This window comes from Seriola aureovittata, chromosome 8 (genome assembly GCF_021018895.1).
Source record: "Seriola aureovittata isolate HTS-2021-v1 ecotype China chromosome 8, ASM2101889v1, whole genome shotgun sequence".
Taxonomy (NCBI): Eukaryota; Metazoa; Chordata; class Actinopteri; order Carangiformes; family Carangidae; genus Seriola; species Seriola aureovittata.
Window position 1 is genome coordinate 19961588 of NC_079371.1, and position 17859 is coordinate 19979446.

General features: G+C 40.6%; 2 protein-coding genes across 3 annotated transcripts in view; one reads left to right on the forward strand and one right to left on the reverse strand.

Annotated features, from left to right (window-relative positions):
• Positions 1-396: 396 nt before the first annotated feature.
• rpl26 (ribosomal protein L26) lies at positions 397-4500 on the reverse strand. 2 transcript variants are annotated; one of them, XM_056382454.1, is made up of 4 exons: positions 4367-4500; positions 3478-3649; positions 3246-3386; positions 397-562 (listed from the first exon to the last, which is right to left on the reverse strand). In XM_056382454.1, the coding sequence occupies exons 2-4, from the start codon at positions 3643-3645 to the stop codon at positions 434-436; spliced, it is 438 nt and encodes a 145-aa protein (XP_056238429.1). In that variant the 5' UTR covers positions 3646-3649; positions 4367-4500; the 3' UTR covers positions 397-433. The 2 variants fall into 2 exon arrangements, with proteins under 2 accessions (XP_056238429.1, XP_056238430.1); XM_056382455.1 differs by having other exon boundaries at positions 4372-4441.
• Positions 4501-4893: 393 nt separating this feature from the next.
• ppp2r2ba (protein phosphatase 2, regulatory subunit B, beta a) overlaps positions 4894-17859 on the forward strand; it is a 46355-nt gene continuing 33389 nt past the window's right edge. Inside the window, exon 1 of the mRNA XM_056382450.1 lies at positions 4894-5531. Coding sequence (XP_056238425.1) covers positions 5453-5531 — 79 coding nt within the window. The 5' untranslated portion in view covers positions 4894-5452. The remainder of the gene's footprint in view (positions 5532-17859) is intronic.

Sequence of the window (17859 nt, forward strand, 5' to 3'; positions counted from 1 at the left end):
AAGATATTATATACTCAATCTGTGGAAGATAAATTTATGAACCCACCAGTAGCAGTTAATTCCTTCTATCTCCTTGTATACCAGGCTGACAGATTTCAAGCAAGGGCATTTCAATGAATTTTTATCATTTCTATGTAAACATCACATGCAGACATCTTCTGCATTTCTGGCCTTGGTGCTCTACAGTGTTGTGTATGCTTGTGGGTTCTTTACAGACCTTTCACTGTGGCTAAATTTTATGACAGGTGATGTACAGTACAAATGATCTTTGTGTTACACTACCTAAAATAAAAGGTCTGCACATTTGAAATAGAAATGACTTCACCTACAGATACATGATGTAAAAACAAAATCCTTCCATCTCCAATGCTAAAACATGAGACAGACAAAGTGAGGTCCATTTACACAGTTTATTGATAGCAAAAGATCATTTTTACTCCTGCATCTTCTCAATGGTTTCCTCCTTGTATTTGCCCTTCTCCTTCCCATCAGCGCGAGATTTGGCCTTGCGCTCCAGGATCTTCTTGCGGTCCTTGTCCAGCTTTAGCCTGGTGATGACCACCTGCAAACAGAAAAAAATGTTAATAAACAAGTTGTGAAATATTTAATCAGTGGTAACAATAATGTAAAGAATGTATGGAAATTATAATCCAATTAATTTAAATACCTATTTATATTCCTCAACACATTTCTAGTAACTAGACTATCAATGCATATTTTACACTAGTTATAAGGCCAACTGACCTCTTCAATGAATGTCAAAGAAAATTAAGCAATAAGTATGACCAATACAAGCAGACAATGTGCTATCCATAGAAGGCCTTGACTTCAGACTGAACATAAAGTGATCCCTTATGTTACAGTTAGGTGTGCTAACTAAAGATTAACTGATAATCCCTCCTCACAGTTCATTATTTGACTCATTGATCAGCTCATGAAATGTTAGAATGCTCATTTTAACAGTGAACATTATTTTTTTTTATAGATTTTTTTGGCATTTCTGCTTTGTTTTATAGCGACAGTAGACATAGTGAGACGGGGGAAAGTGAGGGAATGACATGTAGCAAAGGGCCCTAGTTGGACTCAAACCCGGGCTGTTGCCACAAGGACTCAGCCTTAACACATGGTACGCACTGTACCAGGTGAGCTCAAGTGTGCCATTTCTATGGCCCCAGATGTTGTGCATGCTGGTTGAACAGTATGGTAAGCTTCATTACTGTTATTAGATGGACCTGTGGCTTTTCTGCTAAGATATGTCAAAATGGCCACTGGCTGAGCCAAATGCTCTACTGGCAGCACCAGTAGTGCAGTTTGCATCGGTCAGTTCACATGTACATGTGAGAGCACAGCAAAATGTTGCTGCGTAGAATTTTCATCAATCACATCTGGGTGATTGTCAGTTAACGGCTTACTCACACCCCAATATTTAATACCATAAATGTTATGGTGGGATTAAAAGCCACAGCAGTTGGTGGAAAGGATGGACAGACTTTAGGACTGGCACGTTTGCTGCAGTGAGTTGAACAATAAGATTGTCACTGGACTAGAGTTCACCCAACAGACCTTTTTCACAGCAGAAACTGACTTGCCATAGTAGGGAAAGCACAGATGTTACTAATAACATTAACAATGGCCTCCTGTTCTATTCAAGTGTCCCAGTAAGTAATGACAGCAAGTCAGTGTGTATAATACCAGGACACTGAAAACTGAAGCAGATGAAATTTAGTCATTAATTTTACTTTGTACACCTGGGCCTCTTACTGTGACATGTCAGATCTGTGAAAAAAACCTTTTGCAATAAATACATTATTTAAAAAAAATAGTTGTTAAACTTTATGGGTTTGAGGCTGTATTTATATATAGTTGTGGACTGCATTATGCTGAAACCTTTTCTAATTTTGTTTGCCTCCTTTATATATTTAGATGAACAGACACTTTAAAAACACCTACCAATATGATACAATGCATACAACACTAAATGTCAGCCTTAAAAAACCACAGAATTTCGTTACCTTCTCTCTGACACTCAAAAATTCAACATTTCAAGATTAAGACACTGTAACATGGCTGTTACAGTGGACTGCAATACACTGCACAGGGGTTTCTACTTTTCTAGTCACTGTGTAACACCTTTATTTAACACCTTTATTTAACAAACTCATAACTGTTTACATTCTTGACTGCTTTCATACAACTTTTCACATGCACCTTCAGACACTACAGTAAAGCTGAACTTGAACCTGTAAAATTGTGTTTTACATTACTAATATTCAAATACACTTGTTAACCTGCTTTAGTGCTCAAACTTGGGAAGAACAGTTTCTCTCCTTTCAATTGTATGCTACATCAACATTATATTGCAGTTACAGTTAAGTAAAACAGCTCTTTTAATGTATTATCATTTCAACCTGACAAAGTTTAACATGTCATGCCGCTGTCAGAACCACAAACTGCTTTCTTGTTTATAGCCTTCACAATATTCATCAAAAATAAAGACAAACAATTAGCAGTTAATCACACTTACAAGATAAGGTGGTGAAAAGGATGGCTCAAGTCTAGATTTTTAGATGATCTAATAAAGGCTTCATGTAGAAATCTAGTCATCAAATGATGGTGAAGAACAAAGTATCTTGCACATGTGCAGACTTTTGGACCTAGCTTAATGTAAATATGGTGGACAAACCATTAAAAACACTTCCAATATAATGCAGTCCAACTCACCTGAACCACTAACTACAGTTGAATCAAAACCTCTCAGTAAATAGAAATTCAAAACTGTATTACATATCTTTCACCTGGTGGCTGATGCTAAGTTAAATCAATTAAAAAAAAGTTGTCAGACATTTTGAATCTAATGCTGAACATGACACACCACAGTTAAGTGCTGCTCCCCTGCTCCCACTCAACTGCAAAGGGCTTGCAGGGTCAGCCATGAAAGAAAAAAACGACATACTTAAGGAGCAGAGTAAAAGAGGACAGGTATAGTTCTCCACAGGAAAACTGTGTTTAACAATTAAGATTGCACCTCACACTTAGTGTGACAATCTTTATTTTCATGTCACACAACAGAGGCACAAGAACGTCCCTCTCAAATGTGAATCTTGAGCTGTTCGCATTCAACTTGTTTATAGGTTTGCATCCACTCTCTTCCCTATTGTAACCTACACTGTTGAACAATTTTACACCTCACTCTTATTTCCAGAGGCAGGCACACCCATTTAAGCATACACACAACTTTGTCTCACCTTGCTGGGGTGGATGCCGACATGGACTGTGGTTCCGTTGGCCTTTTCTCTCTGCACGCGCTCAATGTAGATGACGTACTTCTTCCTGTAGACCTGCACAACTTTGCCGATCTGCTGGCCTTTGTAGTGTCCACGGACAACCTGTTTGTAAACACCACAAACATGTCAAACATGTGCAGCTTGCACATTACACACCAATTGTGACAACTTTCAGCAATCCTGAGTACAATACCTGGACTTCATCATCTTTGCGGATGGGCATGGACCTCACATTGTACTTCTGACGAAGCTCCTTGGACAGAGGAGAAGACATGATCTTCCTCCTGATGTGTGAGGGGGCATTGAAATGCCTTTTGCGGTTCTTGCGGCGGGAGGATGTTACAAATGGATTCAGCTTCATGATGCTGTAAGCAAACAAAACATACAGGTTGTTACCCAGTTGACACCAACCACATTATCATGCTAGAAAAGCTGCAGTTCATTTGACTTGTATCGCTCTTAGCTACTGAAAACGTGACTCTTTCAAGCACCAATACAGTCGATTCAAGATTCTTACAAGCTTAAGAAACTTAATGCTAACAACCTGATGTCAGCAACAACACTGGCATAATGCTCTACATCAGTTTTTCACCTGAATCATGAAAAACAATCTTGTGCGACCAGAATTACAAACGCCCAAAAAGCCTACATTTGAAGTTTCCAAATTTTAGCTAGCTTCAAAACTGAATGCTAAGCTAACGAAATAACGCTAATGTGTTAGCATAATATAGCAGATAGACTGAAGCCACAGTTTTTCCCTAGCTCGGTAACATTGTCGAGAACTCAACATACTGAGAGAAACCCAATTAACTGTGAAGGAAGCAGAGTAATAATCGATAGCACCAGGAATCGAGCACCTTCATAACCCGTAGCCGACATGCGGATACTACCGGACCGAAAAGGGGGGCATGATAGTGAGAGGTTTTATTTACTTATCTATCATCAACATGAGATCAATATAGACCGTATTTTAATTGTGACCAAGTTTAAAACGTGTTTAGGCGTTTATACGGATTCACAGTGACATTAAAAGGAGGATGGATGGTGATACTTTAGTGAAATTATCTGCCAGCAATTCTTACCCTACCCTTTGCTCCTCTATGGCCGGCGGAAAAGAGACTCGAGATGTACTTCCGCTGGCATTAGTTCACACTCAAGTCTCGCGAGATCTCCACAGAGACAGGATAAAAAACACGAATAAACACTAAACATGAAACACGAGCACTTATGTGTATTCATATTAACATTTTTAACACAGCTGCGTGTAGGTCTAACAGTTAAATTCGACTTCTGGGGTAATTTTACAGGTTTTTGATCATCTTGACTTTTTTATGATCCTGTATTATTACAAAAATTTAAATTTCGATTTTACTTGCTTTCCTTTATAAACAGTCTTCACTTGTTTATTACTTGTTTTATTTTTGCGACATAACAATAACTAATAAGTTTGCTGTCTATATGACAGGCTATATGGCCAAAAGATGGCGCCAAACCCAATTAATCAATAACCTGGTCAGCAGCTGAAAACAAGTTTTCTCTATGATTCATCAAGTTTCGGCCTATGTTCATCACACACTGTGGTGTTAAACTTTTCTTTCATCTTAGGACGAAGAACTAGGAACATTATCGCAATGTCAAAGTAGAATACACGTAGCATTAATATTACCACTATACTAAAAATAAAATATTAAGCACCAATTGAGCAGTTAGGGAGTCATCTTAGCTACATCATTAGGTCACTCTAATTAGATGTATTTGCTCCTTTTACTCCAATAAGCTGACAAACAAACACGAGAGGGGTGTTTACACCGGCAGACCACGCATACATTGACCTCCCATCTGAGCGGACAGAGGCGACCCCCTGTCCTGCTCTCACTCAGACAACTACATTCACTGAGTGAACCACCGACACACAAGCGGAGGCGCGCTGACACCGTGCGCTGTTTGCTCCCCGGGCGGAGCGCAGTTTAACCGGAGCCTGCTGCCTGCCTGCCTGCGTTGTCTGCCTGCGAAAAGTGATGCTGTCATAGCCCCCTGCGCCGCGGACAGAGCCTCCTTCCCTTCCCGCACCCCCCTGGTTCTTCTGTGGCTGGCTGTCGCGGTGGCAGTGCGGATGTGGAGCCCGCAACGCAACGCTTTTCACCCGTCGGCAAGCATCGCAGAAGAAGATGAAATGTTTTTCCCGTTATCTCCCGTACCTCTTCCGCCCTCCGAGCACCATCCTGTCTTCCACTTGCCACACCGAAGGTAGGGTGGGACGCCGAGGAGGTTGCTTACCTTGAGCGTGTGTCATGAATGTTTGGGCTGCTTACTCCCTGACACATACAGTGTACATGTGTGCAGAAGTTAGACTGGCCAGTTGAAGGGCCACATAGCCCACTGCAGATTTGTCACAGTGCATGAAGTTGGGGCCATTCTTAAATCTGGATATGGGGCAGATGTAAAGATTACTGATGCAAAGCATTTATATGTGTGTGACCGTGTGTCTGTCTGGTGTAGAGAGTAGCACTCCTTGTTTCACTCATTGTGCTTTCCTTAAAGCTAAAGCTGTCAACACACAGGCCTACAGCATGCCAAGAGAGACACTCAGTTTGTGGAGTTGCATGACAAGTATCTTCATTGCCCCTTACTCTTGGTTCTCTCGTACATGTCACCCATTCACACTTTTCTTATAGTTATTCGTTAGACAACATGCGTGGCAAAATGCCTTTTCTGGGACAGTATCAGGCTGTAATTCGCTCAATTAAGAGAAAGTAATTTCCTCAAAATGCCAAAACCTTTTCCATCTAACACACCCAGTCCAGAAAGAGTTTATTCCCTGGAGTTATAGAAAGTTAAAATGCTGAATTGAGTGAACTGACCCGGCCGTGATAGCAATAAATGAGTTCATAAGAGCTGGTCAATTCATCCTGCAGATTGTGCTGTCAGACGGGGCAGCCTAAGAGGGTCTGCGTGTTTGTATAACCAGCCATTTACTAGGTCATAATGTGGAGACTGAGCCTCTGCATTATTTAGCTTTGCATGGTTGCCCTCCTTCCTGTGCACGCTCTGCCCTCTGGCACAGGATGGAAGATAGTGTCGTAGCCTACAATGTACATAGCAGTATGTGGTGGTCATAGCCAGGGCCCTTCACAGCCTGTAGAGCTGACCTATATGTAGGCCATATATTCAGTAAGAAGGAGAAACACATGAATGGTACTAAGGCATACTCACTCACTCACTCACTCACTCACTCACTCACTCACTCACTCACTCAAGTCAAACAACAGAAGAATGATTGAAGATGATGTTTCAAGCATTATCAAAATAGAAATGTATGATAAAATGAATATAAACAAAAATGAATTAAAAAAATACAATACAAACTTATGTTAGGGTTTATATGTATTAATTCCATGTATCAATACAGTTTTTGTATCTTCATATGACTTTAAGGGTGTTAGAGATGTTTGATTTGTAAAAGAAAAGGTAGAAAACTACTAAAGGATTTCAAGACTTTAGATTTGACAAGGTAAAATTTATTCAACAAAATATGAAAAATAACAATGTATTAAGAAGAACTACTGTTGAGAAATTATAATCATGTCATTTAAAACATGTGTAAGACTCGTTAAAGAAACTCGTCCTTGTCCTAATATCTGTGACAAATTGCCATGATAACTTGGCCAATAAATCTTCATAGCAAAAGCACAGTATCTTAAAGTAGTCAAAGTGTTATCTCCATGACAAATTCTGTTCACCAAAGAAGACTATAAAATGTGGTTGAAAGCTCTGGAAAAAGCTAGTCAAGCTTGAGTTTTGTCGAAGAACGGTTTCCAAGGTCAAGCATGAACTTTCACATTCAATCATTTCCTGGTACACACGGACACCTCTGGTTTATGTTTTTACTGTTACCTGCTGCCTGAGCTTGGTTTAAAGCTAATGTTTGATGTGGCATTGAAATCATGGGCGCAGTCAGGTCTCTGCTTCTGTTTCCCGAGCATTTAAATCATAAACAACTAAACGTGAGCTCCGAGATGTTAAAAGGTGAGGTCAACAAAAACAATCCGTCTCTCTCTCTCTTTCTTCACACTCACTCCCTCTCTGGCTCTCAGTCCCTCTGCCTGAGATAAGGGAGCGGTATAATAGAGGAAGTGATAGATCAGTAAACATGGAGCTGCAATGCCGAGCCACAGTAATACGATACATGATCCTGAGCTGCTCTCCGTGTGGAGAAATATGAAACAGTTGTACGCGAGAGTGAGAGATGTTGAGTCTCATGTGCTGGAGGCCAGCAGGATGTGATGACACAGCAGATGACCTTGGAAATATGATGTGTAAAGAGGACACAGGTCATCTCCTCTGCACGCAATCTACGCCATGTACATGTGTGATTTAAAGAAAGAAGGAGAATAGTGTGTGTGCACAAATCAATGCATGGCTGTTTGCTTTGGGTGGAAGCTAGTGCCTCAGTGGTTGTTTACGTGTGTGTATGCACTTCCTGTCGTGACCTTGTTACTGCCTTCTGCCCTTCCGTTAGACCTGCTGGTCTTGAGGAGGCTGGTCAGTGCACCGCTCTCGTCCTCTCAAGCCCCCTCCTTCCCCCTCTTCAACATCTCCCAGCATTCATGTCTGCTGCAGCTGAGCAGAGTTCACCCCAGGGAAGATGAGTGTGCAGTTACCATGTTAGTGGAAAATACATTATATAAGCCCTGTACTGGACCATAGTGTGTGTGTGTGTGTGTGTGTGTGTGTGTGTGTGTGTGTGTGTGTGTGTGTGTGTGTGTGTGTGTTCTCTTTGTTTATCTGGGCCATTGTGGAGAGTAGTGTGCCAGCATCACTCGGATTCACCTGGGTCCAGTCTCGGAGGGATACACAGCCAGCTTTGACCGCCTGAGTCTTTTAAATGTGTGTGTGTGTATTTGGGCTCCTGTGTAAGTTTGCATGAGTCTCCATGTGGTTTTTCTATATTTTTTCTGTTATTTTGTCCCCTGGTGTTCTCTATTCTCCCATTTCACATTAGTCTGTCAGTTCTGGTGTGATGGATTAAGTCTTAAAGGTTTCTGATGTGTGTGTGTGTGTGTGTGTGTGTGTGTGTGTGTGTGTGTGTGTGTGTGTACGTGTCTTGCTTCTGCTGTCTTGTGTTTGAGTCAGGGAAAAATGTGCGTCCCCATCTGACACCTTGCCACATCTCATGCTGCCATCAATCAACAGAGCCAGCCCTGCCTCAGCTTCCTCATCTTCCTCCTTTGTGTTGCCGAGGGAAACTCTGTGATACATTATTTGTTGAGTGGGACAGAAAAAAAGCAGAATAGAGTAGCAAATATTTAAGATCAGATCTGTGTCAAAGAAGTCTTTGTGATTAATGACTATAGTTGACATTTGTCATGTCTTGTGGCGTGTGTGTGTGTGTATTTGTAAATTTGTATCTGTGCATTTCGCTTGTGTTTTATTTATAAGAAGAGCAGTGAGCTTCTCATGGCAGTGCCTGAGGGGGACTTCTGTCGGTGTTTTGACAAAGCGTGACACTGAGTTGGAGTTTTGTGGGTGAGGAACAACAGCCTAGGTCTGTGTGTATGTGTGCCCTTATCATACATCCCACAGTGTTGTTGTTATCCTGACAGACACCCACTTCACAGCTCAGAACACACTCCGCGCAGTCGTCCCATCCTTGCATGCCGCTGGGGACAAACACCCTACATACACACACTCACATAAGGCATCCACACACTCGTACACGTGACTGTTCAGTCTAGTCTGGTCAGCTTTTCCGTGCAGAGGGTGGAAAGATGGGGGAACAAAGAGTTGCTAAAAAGGATACCACAGAAAAAGGGTGAGCTGAGAAGAAGTGGAAGTTCTGAGAGACCACTGTGTCTCTTGAAGTATTTAAGGTTGTCACTGTAGCCTATAGGCCAGTTCTCTCCGCTCATGAGCAGCTACTGCTTCATATTTCAAACTGGGGTAGTCTACCCCAGCAATTTAGTATTGCACTCCTGTGAAGTAGATTCAAAATACATTGTCAAAATTTCAGAAATATCCTGACTTTTAGTCTCTAGTATTAGGTCAAACTTCAAAAACACTGAATCTTACATTTTCCACGTAGCACAGGGCTAAATAGCATCCTTTGTTAAACTGGTAAATGTCCTTTAAATTCCAGTTTGTATCTCAGACTTTCTGTTCTCCATGCCCAAGCTGGGATAACCCTGATGACATCACTATGACATTATTAAAGTCACTTTCTCAAACTATAGAAAACATCATGCAACTGTTTTCAGAGGCTGGATTCCACTGCCCATGGCAAGTAAACTGTACCTGATTTGTAAAATCAGTGGAGTGGCCCTTTAAAGTGGAATACACATGCACAAGTGTCTGGGAAGACAAACATCTGCTCTGCTGAAGTGCACTAGTGCAAGACACTTTGCATACTTGCTTCAGGTGTCCTGCAGCAGCAGCAGACCCTGTGGTGCGATTTATAAGAAAAGACAGTTACCCTTCATGGAAAAAATGAGAATCAGAAAATAAGAGATTTGTCTCTGTTTTTAGAAAGGATCGATTGAAGCAGTATTATTGTGACATTCATTCATAAGTGACTTTTCTTCTCTTCTTTCTAAAATCAATTTCTGTTTGCAGGAGAGACGATGATTAGACTGTAAAGGAGCTGAAGAAAGTGTGCTGGTTGTTCTGCATCATTGTAGCTGTCATATGAATTCAATCAAATCATCCTTGTAATGTAGTAAACTTTAAAGCTGCATTAATTCAGACTTTTATATAAACAAAGGATCAAATGACTATGTGTAACGTAAAAGGCGTCCCTTGTAGTGATGAAGCTTCAAAGAATAATCACCCGACAGTTATGCTGAGCTCTATGGAGTAATTTACTATCTTTTCTCTCATTGTTTTGGTTTTATGACTTTACTATTTTGGTTCACCCTCACCCATCTCATCAGTGTCGCTTCCTGCAGACAGCTGTTTGTTTTTGATAAAACCATTGTACGCTACCTGCCCAGCCCCAAATGACAAAAAGACAAAATTAGCCACTAGCTGGTAAACATACGTGGAGCATTTAGAGCCAAACATTATTCTCATGCTAATGATGCTCCGTGTCTGCTGGTTGTACATAAGTGTATTCTAACAATTTTGCCACATCAACTTGAAAACATTTTCAGCTTGTTGTGACCCCTGCAAGACGTCAAAACATCAATTAATGTAGGTTTAAAGGACCATATGATTTGTCATGTTTTAACTAAGTGATGCACAGATCCATTACACTATACATTACATAGTCTATGATATGGTGTGTACCCTCCTGAGGCTAACAGAGGAAGCTAACAGTGACATTGAGTGCAATGGGAATTAGCCATTCCAAGGTGGAGGAGAAGGAGAGAAATGCACACAAAATATCATGTTAAACATTATTGATGGGTAAGGTTAAAAATGTATGAATATATTTAAACATTAGTTTAGTTCCTAGCAGTTTCTCCCTTTCATTCAACTGCATTGCAACATGACAATGATGCAAGTTTAACGAACAAGACCAGGTGACAGAAAGTTCATGGTGATGAAGTATGTACCTATGGGCTATGCAATAGTCATTTTCATACTGAAATGAAATGAAGGGAAACAAATGGGTGCCTGGAGGGAAGGAAGTCAACATAAAAGCTGATGGTATGCTTTGGAAAATGGTGAGCAGTTAAATTGTGTAGTGGGCTAAAACGTGTCCTTTGAATCCCACCAGGTGGATCTCAGGAGCCTGTGGGAACTAAAATGAACGTGAGATTCTCTTCAACAGTGAGACGAAAACACCATAACGTATCAGTTGCTTTCTCGCACAGCACTCATCCGCAGTCTCACTTTACCACAAACACTTCCTGCTAGGTCTCTACAGTGAGTGTACACGAAAACAAGGAAAGAAGAGAGCAATCACAGTATCACTGAGACTCCCTTCACTCTTACAGCCTCACAGGAGGTAGAGTATCATTACAGCGAACATAGTGACGCAAGTCATGTTCCCTCTTACCTATCACTGATTCACAACATGTAGAACTAGTGCAAATGTTTCACCTCCAGCCTTTAACTTAACGGTGTGCCCCAGTGTTTTGAACCCCCTGTGTTATACAGCATCGACTAAACCCTTGTTGGGAACTATAGAGCCAGACAAAGAGGCTCCTTATCGAGCTGGACTGCTGGGCCTTTGCTCTAGCTGGCAGGCTGCAGCATAGAAGCACCGCCACTATTGGGATTGGGGTATATATATAGAACATCAGGATGGGCTTCCTCTTTCTCTCAGGCTCCCTCTCTACCCATCTGTCTCTGCGGTTGGATAAAAGGTCCTGATGGGTTGAGTGAGACAGGTTACTGCAAACAAATTCACATCGCTGCAATAAAGTGAATTCCTTAAACCCTGATGTTTAGCAAAGTCCGTACATCTTGTTTCTTCTTTTCTTTTTTTGCCTTTAAAAATAATGTTAAATCAGTGTTTAGGAGCAAATGTAGTAATGAAATAAACAGTAACTGAGACACATTTCAACACACATTTTGTTTGAATTAAGCATGGTTCCTATATGGAGCTGTCCTGTTTTTGTATTATAATACGATTGAAATTAGACTAACTCAGGCTAAGATATAACAAGTGTTCAGCATACCCAGGTGATTCACATGGATAAAAAGCTTCTCGTTTGCATCGCAGTGTTTTTGAGTTGTGTGAAGTTAGACTGGAAGAATAGACTAGGTTGGATGAAACTTTAATGAGGTGGTGCAGCAGTGGAGAAGAGGATATAATGCTGAAGGGAAGAACAAATAGCACAATAATAAAAAACAAAGTGTTACAGCAGCTACACTACTCATCTGAAACAATGCAGCAGAAAGAAAAACAAATTCACCAATATTTTTGGCTTTAGGCAAGATATACTGAAAGCCTGTGCACTGCAACTGTATTTAAATTTCCCTGTGTTGGGAGAACATATATACAGAAGTGCCCAGTTTAGTTTCCCAGCAAGGGGCACATAGAAACTGTGACTTGAACTTATACACTGCGATGGAGAGCGCATGAAACTATTTAGCAAGGAAGCGAGCAGAGAATGTGAAATAGATAGCTACAAGTAATGGATAAAACATCCAAGCTTCTTCCCTGAGTGGCAGTAGCACAATTATAGACTGGATCAAACCTATTGAAAAAGGCTTAGTAACCACAATGTCCACTTTTTACCGTATCCACTTCTAAATAATACATACTGTCAAAGCAGCTATAATTAACATTTTTACATTACCAATGGATCAAATGACTACGTGGAGCAGCCTGTAGGGATGAACCCATGGAGAGTAATCACCAGGCTCAGCTCTACGAAGCTAAAGTGTCTTTCATCTTATTGTTAAGAATTTTCCAGCCTGAAACTTTATGTTTTGGTTCAGTCTCAGTCATCAATTGTTTCCAGGCACAGCAGGCTGCTGCCCAGCAGCAAACTGCAGACAAAGTTAGAAACTACTCAGTTTTATTTAGCAGCAAAAGAGGTGAATATTTCCATCGGGAGGAAAATATTGGACTGTATTTGCCAGTAAGACAGACACACAACTTCAGATGAATGCTAATGTTGCTCTGTGTCTGCTGGATGTGTAAATAAGCAACAGGTGGTTAACAAGTTAATTAAGCCCCCAAGTGACTAAAAATCAGTTGTATGTATCTGATTAAAAATTCAATAAACATATTTGGAACATGATCTGTGGTGTCATTTACATCAGACAAAAAAGGCTGAGAAGCATTACTCTACTAGATATTTTAGTACATTAGTCCCATGACACTTTTTGGGTGTGAAAACAATGAGTAACACTTCCCTCCATAGATGAGAACTATGGTTGTACTGGGCATGTCCCAGATGTGTAAAAGTTATACATGTGATGCAAAATGTTCCTGACCAAGAACATGCACTTTCTGTTGTCTTCCTCAGGATCAATATGAGTCAATAATAAAGTAAGATTATTGATAGAAAGGCAAGAGAGCACAGAGCCCCAGACACGTTCCTTCTCTGATGTGTCTGAGCTCCCCTGAGCTAGCTAACATTGGTGTTCCCTGGAGGTGTGGGAGAGGGCAAAGCCAGAATAGGTTTCACAGGAGCCCTGAGACAGATGAGCAAAGACCCACACTGTCCTGACTCAAGTCCTCTAGGAGGAGCCGCCGAGGTGGTCTGAGTTTCATTTCCTTTGCTTCTTTCACACCTATCGTGGGTTTGTAGGATAGTCAAAGGGCAATACGGAGACATCCAAACGAATAATAACTTACACGTAATAATAACTTACATGTATACCCAACTAAGATGCTCCACAAAGTCAAGGGGTGCAACTTGAAATGAGAGATAACAATGCCATCTGCTCTCAGGATTGTGGCCAAACAAAGTCACTACGAAGGGTTTATTTCAGCTGCCCGTTGAAACCTGACCATACCCACCGAAATGATGGCTGTGATCCAATTAGGCTATGGCTGTGATCGCTTTGGGTTCCCTTTTATGGTTTCCCAGCATAGTTTTTCAATAGCCCTCTGAAAATAGCCATCCATTGTTGCAAAGTCATCACAGTCCTGTTTGTAAAGAAATACTGAGTAATCTGGTCGATATGGAGCAGGGATCAAAACCAAAACATAGTCTGGAGCAGAGATGACTACAGATAGAAAGTTCGATGTGAGGCGTTTGCTGTGTTTTCTGTCTGTCAGCACCTTGGACAGAGGATAGTAGTGTGTGTTTGTGTTTGTGTGTGTGTGTGTGTGTGTGTGTGTGCTTGTGTGTGGTCCAGGTATTACTCATTTTGTGAGGACCTAAATCTGTTTACACTGTCTGGGGACTTCTCTTCCTTATGGGGACAAAAAGCAAGTTCCCAAAACATAAATCATTCGATTCCAAGGTGCAGACATGTTTTAAGGTTAAGGTAAGGTTAGGGTTAGTTAGAGTAAGGTAAGTAGTAGGTATGGTTAGAGGTAATAAATGTCAAAGACAATGTCCTCTGAAGTCATGAAGATATGACTGTGTGTGTGTGTGTGTGTGAGAGAGAGAGAGAGAGAGAGACAGGGACAGATACTTAATCACTCCTCATGCCATACTGTAGTGAAGGCTTCCACTGTTCTGTCTCAATGGTGTTCTACACACGAGACATGGCACTGGATAAATAATGTAGCCCAATGCTACTGTATGAGGCAGCAGACAGCAGCAGTACGTGAAGTACCAGCCTGTCTCTCATTCTCTCATTTCTTTTTCACTCACCCACAGTCCCCATCCCTGCACAGACACACACACACAAACACACACACACACACACACACACACACACACACACACACACACACACACACACACACACACACACACACACAACGTACAAAACACACAACTCTCTGAATGGATAGATAGCACATGATGCCACATGATGAGTCATTAATCAGCAAATCAATTCTCTCTCCATCTGCTTCAGTCTTTTTATATTTTTGTGTATCTAGTTTTGGACTTATAATATTCATAACTGGTGATAAACAGCATCTATATGCAGCTCACTTACACTGAATCATACAGCAGGACACACCTTATTCATAGCTGTTCTTGTTATGCAGGAAAGGAAGCTGGAGGGGTTCCCCTGCGTGAACTATATTAGTCATCAGCTATGCCCATTTAAACCAGTATTATACTCTATGGACTACTTGTAAGATTCAGGAAGTAGTGCTGACACAAAAAAACAATACAGTTTCATATCAGCAGTCATACAGACGCACCATCACATAGTAAACCAATTACAGAATGCCTTTCTTTTGTCAAAGCTTCTATGTCTGCCTTTTATCTTTGGAACGCAAGTATTTTTGACCAGAAAATGACTGCTAACTTGTCAATATCTTCTATTTTGTTGTGATAAATAGTTTAAATTTAAGCTCTTGAATTGAAAATAGAGCTCATATATTGACAAAGACCTTGGCCATTTTTGTAGGAAATTATCTTCTAGTCTCTATTCTACAGCCAGTTACATAAAGTTGTATCTAGGAACAATTAATATCACAGTCCTTTAATATCTGCCAAACTCTCAAAGTCCATGGTGCTGTATATATTCCAGATATATGCAACTTAAGCAAACAATGCTTTTTTAGTCATGCTAGCCATGGGTTCTTGGGACGGCCAATGTTCCACCAATATTTCAGTATCTAAAGGATGAATAAGCATGAAATATGGTACAGACATTCATGCCCTCCATAAGATAAACTTTATTTACTTGACGATTATATACTTATATACTTTGGTTTATGCCCAAATGTCTATAATGCTAATGTCGCTCCCATCTTTAGCTGTATGTTGTGTTTAGTGCTAATTTTCAGATGTTGCTTATACCTTTATATTTATGGTGAACATAATAAACATGCTAAGCATCAGCATTTTAGCATCGCAGTTGCCAGTTAGCATGTTAGTGTGCTGATGCTAGCACTTACCTGAAAGCACAACTGTGACTAAATACAGCCTCAGATCCATTAGCATGATTGTTGTCTCTAGTCTTGTTAGCATGTCATTGTTTTATCTGCTTGATTGACCTTAGCTGTAAATACTTTATCTGAATTAGACTTTCTCCTGTTGGTTAATTAAATTGTTTTGGCAAAGAGCCATGTTGACCAGCTTTGTCTCACTGGAACCCAACCAGATTTTAAATCCCACCACTAACACCATTAACCACATTCTGGATTCACTTCTCCCTCTCCTCCAGTGGGATTATGCAGACGTGACAGAGTGAGACTCAGCGGGATCAGAACTTGTTATCTCATTTGCTCGACATATTCACAGGCAGGCTCAGGAGACGAAGGATCCCGGACTGATTTCAGTCAGAGGACAGGAACTCCTACATTTAAAAAAAAAAAAAAATGAGTGCAGATTTTTTTCCAACACAAATGAAATATGATAAGTCTAATAAAACCTTTGGGTCCAGTGTTTCCCACAGGTTAAGAATTTACTTGTGGTGGTAGGTGGCACGGCGATTAACCAATGTGCATGCAGAGTCATGCAGTTTAGAGGGGGAGACTATAACACAAGTCATTTTCTGTATCTACAATTTACAGATATAGAAGCTAGCTAGGCGGCTGCGTACAAAGACACCTTTAGTCTCCAACCAGTTACTGCAGTTCAGACAACTCAGACAGCTGTTTAGTTTGAAAAGAGTGACATTAGGTGTTTTAATAAGATTTACATAAAACTGAAACCCAGTGATTTTACCTACCAGGGCGCTACCTGCCCACACAACCTCAACGCACTGTAGATTAAGAAAACACATGCAAATAGACAAAAAAAAAGCAAATTAAGAAAAAAATCCTCATCAATTTGACAACACATGCATTGCAAACACACACAACCTAATAGACAAACACACCGCAAATGTACACAACACAACCAAATACAGAAACACGTTGCAAGAAGTACAGATGACAACGGAAGTGTGAACCTGGGACACGCTTCTTGTTCAATGCTTTATGACTTTTGATGTTATTGGTTGACTTCTCATCACTGGTGTTGGAAAATGAGCTATTTGGTTGTGTTGTGTGTGTTTGCAGCACACGTGTTAATTTGATGAAGTTGTTCTCTAAATTTGCTTGTGTTGAAATGCACTGAGGGCTCTTGGCCACTGTCCATATATGGGAAATGTTGGCGTCACAATGTGGGAAGATCGTATCAGAACGGTAAGTGTAGTTATTTGTTTATGTTGTTTGTTGTAACTGGCAGTGGCTGACACAGTGTTCGTGGCTGTGCCAATGCAAACTCTTGCTCTCTGCACTGACAAGGTTTCAGTGACCAGTGAAAGAGCAATGTGTGTCAAGATGGTTAATGGAGGAAACACAAGAGACACTCAGCCACACGTTTGAGCCTCAGTCAGATCCAGACTCAGGAATTTGCTGAGGAGTGAGGAGTTGGTTGTGGATCAAAATCTGCAATGAGGAGACATATCAGAACGGTTAGCGCAGTTAGCATCTTTTATTTGTTAATGCTGTTTGTTGGTTCGCAACTGGCAGTGGCTGATACAGTGTTAGTAGTTGTGCTCATGCAAACTCTCTCCCTCTGTATTGACAAGGTGTCGGGTTTATTTTGCCCGCACATAGTCCCCGCAAGTTGACAGGATTTGTTTCCTTAGTTATATGACGTATGAATCCCCGGCTGTCTGAATCCATTTTTATGGGACTCATTGGTTCACTGCAGCTAAGGTGGAAATACTCAGTCATGGTGTTGACATTATTTCGTTCAGGATATATCTTTAATTATACAAAAAAACACTATATGGACATGTTGACAAGGTTAAAAACTTGATTTTCATTGGAGGGGGTCTTTAAAATAGACATAAACAGCCACAGGTAATTTGATACTACCTTTACAAAGAGAAAAACTGTTTATCTGAAAGATTGTCCAGACTGAGATCTATTACCCATTAATATACAAAAACTTAATATGAAGTGCCAGATCATGTGGAAAGTGCAAAATTATGATTGAATATTAAAAGCTGACAAAATAAAGTCACTTTGTACAATAAGCTATTACTTTATTTAATATTCAACTTGACAACATTAACCTTTAAATGAAAGATCTCACAGTCCTATGTAGCA

Coding starts and splice junctions, on each gene's coding strand:
- rpl26 (XM_056382454.1), bottom strand. CDS start 3,645: ATGAAGCTGAATCCATTTGTAACATCCTCCCGCCGCAAGAACCGCAAA. Junction 3,387..3,477: donor GCAAAGATGATGAAGTCCAG/GTATTGTACTCA, acceptor GTTTACAAACAG/GTTGTCCGTGGACACTACAA. Junction 563..3,245: donor TCGGCATCCACCCCAGCAAG/GTGAGACAAAGT, acceptor TTCTGTTTGCAG/GTGGTCATCACCAGGCTAAA.